We start from the raw sequence: 7,112 nt of genomic DNA on the forward strand, positions 1-7,112 counted from the left end.
TATCATTGAGTTGGATTTGAAGGATGACTGTGACAAATTACATGGCATAGGGCCTATGGAGAAATAGGCATTCCACATGCAAAGGCATGGAGGAACTGAAGCAATTTGAAGCTGTTAGAGCATAAAGTGGAAATCACAATATAAATTGTTTTTGCACATGAGTACATCTATAGAAAATATAGAGTAGATTATAAAATACATTTGTACATAACTAACAGCCACTCCTCGGAAGGAAGGTTGGGCAATCTACTTCCGTAGTGATACCACTTCGGAAACTCAAGGAGGGGTCGCTATGAGTCAGGGCTGACTCAACGGCACATAACAACAACAACAACAACAACATATGTGTGTGTGTAGGCTGATGGAATTAAATTCAATTATGCACTACAGAAAGTTAAAGATGAGGCTGTAATTAACATAGTTTCACATAAAATCAGGGAGACCCACTGAGGCCTAAATGAGACTTCTACAGAGCAGTGAGCCAGTGATTCAGACCACTTCAATCTTCAACTACTCACGCTGTCCACAAATGTTCTGGGGACTAGTCCCAGCCTTAATCAACATCCGTTTACCTATTGTTAGGTTATGATGAGGTTATGTGTCTGGTATCATATTTAGTGTATTGAGCACAGGCTCTGAAGTTGTACTGCCTAGATATATTTGTCAGGATCCAGTGAGGAAACAGATTGGCCTTTCCAAAAGGGTGACTGAAAAGAATTTAATGAAGGATTATTTGAAGGTTTTGGGCAGCATTAAGGGAAACCAACAGTAAGTGTGAAGCACAATGGGGTGGGTAGCTTCATGACCCGAAAGCCTGAAGAGGCAGGGGAATAGAGTATACCTAAGACAGCTATTGGGAGGGAGATGGGGAAGTGAAGGGGAAGGAAAAGGTACAAGGGAACATCACCCCTGAATTCTCTCCTCCTGTCCCCCTCCCATCTCCTGCTAGTGTCTCACAGTGGCAGAACCCAACTGTTATCCAGAGGCAAGGAGATCAGTTGCTGCCCTTCAGAAGGTCAGCCTCCCTGGTGCAGAGTAGGGTGGAGAGCAGATCTAGAGGGCAGAGAGAGAAAGCCAGCACATGAAGTTGAAGGCTGGCTCAAACACTAACTAATAGCATGAACTTGACCAGGTTATCTAACTACTCTGTGCCCTGGCTTCTTCATTTATAAAATGGGAAATGATAGTATCTATGTCATGAAGTTATTGTGATGATTAGTGTGGATAAAGCATTTAATATGGTGCCTGGTACATACAAACCAGTAACAATTTGTATTATGGCAAGAACACAGGTTCTTTATTGTCCACATTTTATAGATTCAATGGCTGAGGTGCAAAGACATTGAGTGACATCCACAAACTCACATACATCTGCTAAGTAGCAGGGGCAGAATTCAAACAGTGGGATTCCAGAACTTGGACGGGTGAAACTTACATAGCCTTCAAAGTCCAGTGCAAATCCATCCTTCCCGAAAGCATTTCCTGACCAGCTCAGCCTACTGTCTTGCCTTCTCTGAGTACTTCCAGACATACTGCCTTACAGTTCCTCTGCCCGGCATTATAGGACACAATATATCATGATTACCACCCCTAGAAAGAGCCTGCCATTTGTATTTTCTCTTACCCTCTGCTTCTTGTTGTGGATATCTATCCTGTTGCCCTTATCTAATCTCCTCAATACCCACCTCCCCACTCCACTCCACACGTGGACCTAGATTGAAACTGCTGTCTCTGACTTGGTCTTTAAATTGTCAGACCCACTCTCTCAAAGTCTGCAACCTAGGCAGTTTTCTACGGTCCTTTGGATGGACACTTGCAGCACTTCTTCCCTCATTGGAGGGGAGGGAGCAGGTGCCTCTAAACCTCCCATCATAATGTCAGGCAGAGGAACGGTCGGGCAATTTGTGCTGGAAGTGTTCAGAGAAGGAAAGACAGTAGGCTGAGCTGGTCAAGGAAGGCTTTTTGGAAAGGTGGATTTGCACTGGACTTTGAAGGCCATGTAAGTTTCACTAATCAGAAAAGGAAAGACTGTTTCACAGAAAAGGAACCCTCCTGCTTAGGAACAGCCCTTACTTAGGTTGGAGGCATGCAGAGGGCAATGGGGCCTGGAAACGGCCTGCTAGTGGTGACCTGCCTCGATGCTTGTGTGCGCAGGTGGTGCTGGTGGGATGAGAAGTCCTCTTTTCATATAAATTGCTTGTTAACTGCAAAATTATGGCTATGACTGTCATCTCACTTATGTTTTTCTTGCAGGTTTCTAATTTTCATGCATGATTTTCAGTGAAAGTTTCTATGACTTTGATTTTTAGATTTCAAGACCCTCTGTCTTGTGCAAATTAATGTTATTGATATCAATGATGAGATCCCCATCTTTGAAAAGTCAAATGTGAGTAGTTGTTACCTTTTATTTATTTATTTATTTAGGTCTTTCTTTTTCATATTACCTAATCTTTACTTACTGTTTGACAAAGACACAAAGAAATTAGGAAAAGTGCCAAGCTTCACAGGTAGCCTTGGTCAATGCACTGGTAACAAACCCAGATACCATCTTCAGTAGAAATCTTCAGGGAACAGTAACATTCATTGTTATAGAATCTGAGAATGCGTGTTTATAAACTCCAGCCAACAGCTCATTTATGCCAAGGACTGCTTAAAATCTACAACCACAATCCATGTCAAATTGAAAGGATCTGTATTAGGACAATAAATAGACTACTGGTAAGTCTCAAATAAGCATGTTTAGCAAACAACTTAAAGTTTGGAATATTGAAATCTTAGTCATTTTACAATAATTGTTAAGAGAAACAATAAAGAAAAAACAAATGTCTAGCATAAGCCAAAGAAAACTGTGCCCAAGACATTTGCAAGAATTAGGAGAATTGGTCGGTCAGAAAGAGTCTGTGAAAAAGATCAGTTTAGAATATCAAGAAAAATGCAAATTACTGTTTACTTATTATTGATGTGGGCTTTAGACTTAGTAGTTTCATCATTGCTTCTCTTAAAAGGGATGTCTCTGTTTTGAAACAGAGAGAAGCCCATTTAACTATATTGTTATGTCATGTTTGAAGTCAGTTATGAGGCAGCCCAGAGACCTGGGATGACACTCATAAATCAAAATAGGGACAAGGTTGTGACAAAGAAAGGGAATTGATTTATGAGAGGGCTTAGGGCAGTAAGAGGTGTGACTCCACGTAACTTGTCTAACGGGCACTGAGGTTAAGCAAGCATAAAATAGAATACATTTCTTCTCAGCCTCCATTCTCTTGGGTCTTTTATTCTCTCCTCTTGTCATGATATTCTTGTATTACATCTAGATGGTATTTCTCAGATTGAGGGTATGAATTCTAGTTTGGGGGTGACATGGAGGGTGTCTCAGAGCTTAGAGATTAAGTCTGGCCTATCGGGGCAGAATAAGCCTGCTTTTTTCATTGCCATGGTCCTCTCCTGGATCCCACCTGTTACAATCTTTAAGATTCAGATGGCAAGAGAAATGACCTAGGGGATATTCAGTGAGGAGTGGGAGATGGTCCAGGCCAATGATTAAGAACATAGCCTTTGGAGTTTGAACAAATATGCTTTTGAGTCCCAATTCTGTGACTCACTTGCTGTGTAATCCTGGATGAGTTTAACCTCTCCAAGCTCAGTAAAATGAGCATGGTAATATAGCTTCTCCACAGGGAATATTATTTTGTTTATCTTTGTTGAGCACTATGTGTCAGGCATTCAGGGGCTTCACTGTATTATCTCTTTTAATCTTCATAGCAAATATGAAATAGATTCTATTATCACTGTTCTCTTCAACAGATAGAAGATAAAACTAAGACTTAAAGAAGTAACTTACTTCAAGTCCCCCAACTAATAAATGACTAACTAGCCTGGGATTCATACCCAAGTTTTTAACTCCAGAGTTCAAGCATTTCACTATAATCTTGGTTGATTTAAGAATTAATGAAAACAATGTATGTAAAAAGTGCTTACAACATTGTAGGTGCCCAAAACATAGTGGATATTTATTTATCTCATTACTGTTATCATAATACTTATAGTTGTTAAGCATATTGGATTTGAGTGGGGGATGTCTGTTGTAGAATCTTAACAGCTGTCTAAGATGTTGCATTCCTTTGTAAAAAAGATAGCGGTCCATAAGTATGATTGATTTCAAAATCAAGTACAATATATTCATCAAGAGGAAAAACAGACTTGATAAATATTGATGCAAACCATGACTTATTTCCATTCTGGACTCAACGATATGTGTTTGTCCTTTAATAATTTTGCTTAATGACAATACATATGCTCATTGTTTCCTTCCCTACTTCCTCCTTAGTATGGAAACCTGACTCTTGCTGAAGACACAGAAGTTGGGTCCACCATCTTAACCATCCAGGCCACAGATGCTGATGAACCATTTACTGGGAGTTCTAAAATCCTGTATCGTATTACAGAGGGAGACAGTGAGGGACATTTGGAGATTGACACAGACCCCCTCACCAATGCTGGATATGTCAGGATTAAAAAGGTAAATAGCCTACATAATGGAATTTATCTCTATGTATATTAATTTACCTATAATCGCATGAGGGACTTTAAGCAGAAGTGATGTGTTAGTCATGATGTCTCAGGCATGGCAATGACTTTGTTTTAAAAATTTTTTATTGTGATTTGGGTGAAAGTTTACAGAGCAAATTCACTTTCCCTACAGCAGCTCACATAGTTTGTCTCTTGACATTGACTACAATTTCCCACAATGCAATAGCTTCCCTTCCACTTCCTCTCCACAGTTACCTCTTTCCTGTGTCCTTCCCTCCCATGCGCTCCTGCCCCCCGAGCTGTGTCCCTGTGCATATACTACCCTTCTATTCTCCCATGATTGATCTCTCCAAGGAGTGTATCTACCTAATATAAATGTTCAGCTTATATGCCTGTCTTTTGTTTGGCTAGAAGCCATAAGAGTTGGTTAAATTCCAGAACTAAAGGGCAGCAAGGGGCCATAGTCTCAGGGGTTCCACCAGGATTTATCAGCCCAGCAAACCTGGTCCCACTCCCCCTGCCTTTTTTTTATGATTTTGAGTTTTGTTCCACATTGTTCTCTCACTTTATCCAGGGTCTCCTACATAGATCCCTCTCTGAGTGGTTGACAGTGGCAGCCAGGCATCATTTAGTTCTGGTCTCATAGTCATGTAGGCTGAGGATTGCATGGTGTACCAGTCTCAGGCATGGCAATGACTCTTGAAACATGCTCAGCCATTCCTATCCTCTTAAAAGACGGAAGACCAGAATTCTAGTCCTGGGTCTTCACTAACTGCCCAAATAAACTTTGCAGAGGGAGACAGAGTTGCCACATAAAATACCTATTTAAATTAGAATTTCAAATAAATGACAAGCAATTTTTCAGTATATACATGTTCCAAATGTTGCATGGGACAAATGTACGCTAAAAAATTATTCATAGTTTATCTGAAATTCAGATTTGACTGAGTGTTCTGTAAATCTGGAAAAGCTAGAAGGGGTCACTTGACCTTTCAGGGTTTCATTTCTCCCTTTGCAAATGTGGAGATTTGGTCTGGATGAGCCTTATGGCTCAGTAGGTTGTAAGTTTCCTTCATTCAACATAAAACAGAACAAAAACTTTATTCTAGTGATCCTAAAACATAACCTCCTATAAACTTCTCTTGAATAATGACTAAAAAATATCTGTGGGTCTCTTTTCAAGGTTTGTAGGCAAGTTCACCTTTGTATTTCAGCCCTTTCCTCAAACTTTCACTTTTTGATGGTATTGCTAAACCCTCTGGCTCTTTCTTTGTCTCTTACATTGTAAGGACTGGTAGTCTAGAAGCAAAGTCTTATTTGTCATTTCTTTGCTTCTTTACACAGCCCTCCCCCCCCAAGTCGCTTAATCTACTCTCGTTTCTCCCACCAGGTATACTGAATTCATGACCTTTTACTCTGTGGCTGTCTCATCTGTGCTTTAGGACATGTAGTGGGTTTACTAGATGACTCAGTTGGAAGCAGCAGTCAATTCCATCCAGTATACTTAGAATTAAAATACTTTCCTATGGACCAGAGTTAAGTCTTCCCTGAAAAAGGGGTCAAAGTGACAATGACAGAAGGTCCATAAGTGGGGTTCATACTGCAGGTTTGCAGCGCAGTGTGGTGGAGGCTGTGAGAAGACTTTGGAGAACAGTTTTGAGGTAGAATGAAGGAAAGCTGAAGGGAGTGGGTAAAAATGAAGACAAAGTAGAATCATTCCAGGAAATAAAAGGGTGGGGGGATAAAAACACAGGGAGAGCAGTTCCCTGGGGCAGTCTCAGAATTCTGATCTCTTATTACCATATTGACTCTGACAAAGAACCTCACTAAGTTTTAGCAGCAAGAGGACCTCAGGCTGTTCCCATTGGGGGTTAGTGGGGGGCCAACTCAAGCCATTCTGTGAGTCTGGCATTTGGAAAAGGCACCATTACACCTTTGCTCCTAGCTCCTAGCCGTCTTGGTGGAGGAAAGGATGAAGGAAAGGGCTGATTTTGGAATTTGAGTGGGTGGCCTAGGCAGTGTAGGCATGATCCTTTTGTGGAATAGACGTGGGGGGGGGGCAGCTTGTTTCCTATCCTCTCCCAGAAACGGAGCTCTCTGGGGATCTGAGGTAAAAGAGAGGCCATCCAGTGTGAATGACACCACACAGGTCCATATTTGGTAGCTTCTTGTGAGCTCACCTAAGCTGATTTGACTATATGTGGCTACACAGAGGATGTGGGGGCAGCTTCTGATCTCTAACTTCACAAGGGGGAAGAAGGATCAAGATGACTATCAACAGCCCAAGGCTGATTCCTATGAGGTGGAGGTCAAATATGGCACCACCCTTCAACCTTCATACCAATTCTGACACCAACCATCACTCCCATGACACTCTCTATTTCTGTGCTGAGTTTGATAATCTGCTGAATGGCTACGTGGAAATCATAAGCAATACTCATGACTATGGGATTTATTAGGGAAGTAACAGGTTACAACTCAGGATTAGGAATACTCAGGATACAGTTCTTTGATCAGAACAGCCTCCCCTCAGCTGTGCCCATACAAACCAAACCAAACTCTGCCGTCAAGTCGGATCCAAC

At 41.3% G+C, this 7,112-nt stretch overlaps 1 protein-coding gene across 1 annotated transcript in view; it reads left to right on the top strand.

Moving 5' to 3' along the window:
* CDH17 (cadherin 17) overlaps positions 1–7,112 on the top strand; it is a 165,297-nt gene that overhangs the window by 123,906 nt on the left and 34,279 nt on the right. The window contains exons 7-8 of the mRNA XM_042783632.1: positions 2,310–2,386; positions 4,328–4,519. Coding sequence (XP_042639566.1) covers positions 2,310–2,386; positions 4,328–4,519 — 269 coding nt within the window. The remainder of the gene's footprint in view (positions 1–2,309; positions 2,387–4,327; positions 4,520–7,112) is intronic.

This window comes from Orycteropus afer, unplaced genomic scaffold, assembly GCF_000298275.1.
Source record: "Orycteropus afer afer isolate SDZICR_OR568_19922 unplaced genomic scaffold, OryAfe1.0 scaffold00021, whole genome shotgun sequence".
NCBI classification, from domain to species: domain Eukaryota; kingdom Metazoa; phylum Chordata; class Mammalia; order Tubulidentata; family Orycteropodidae; genus Orycteropus; species Orycteropus afer.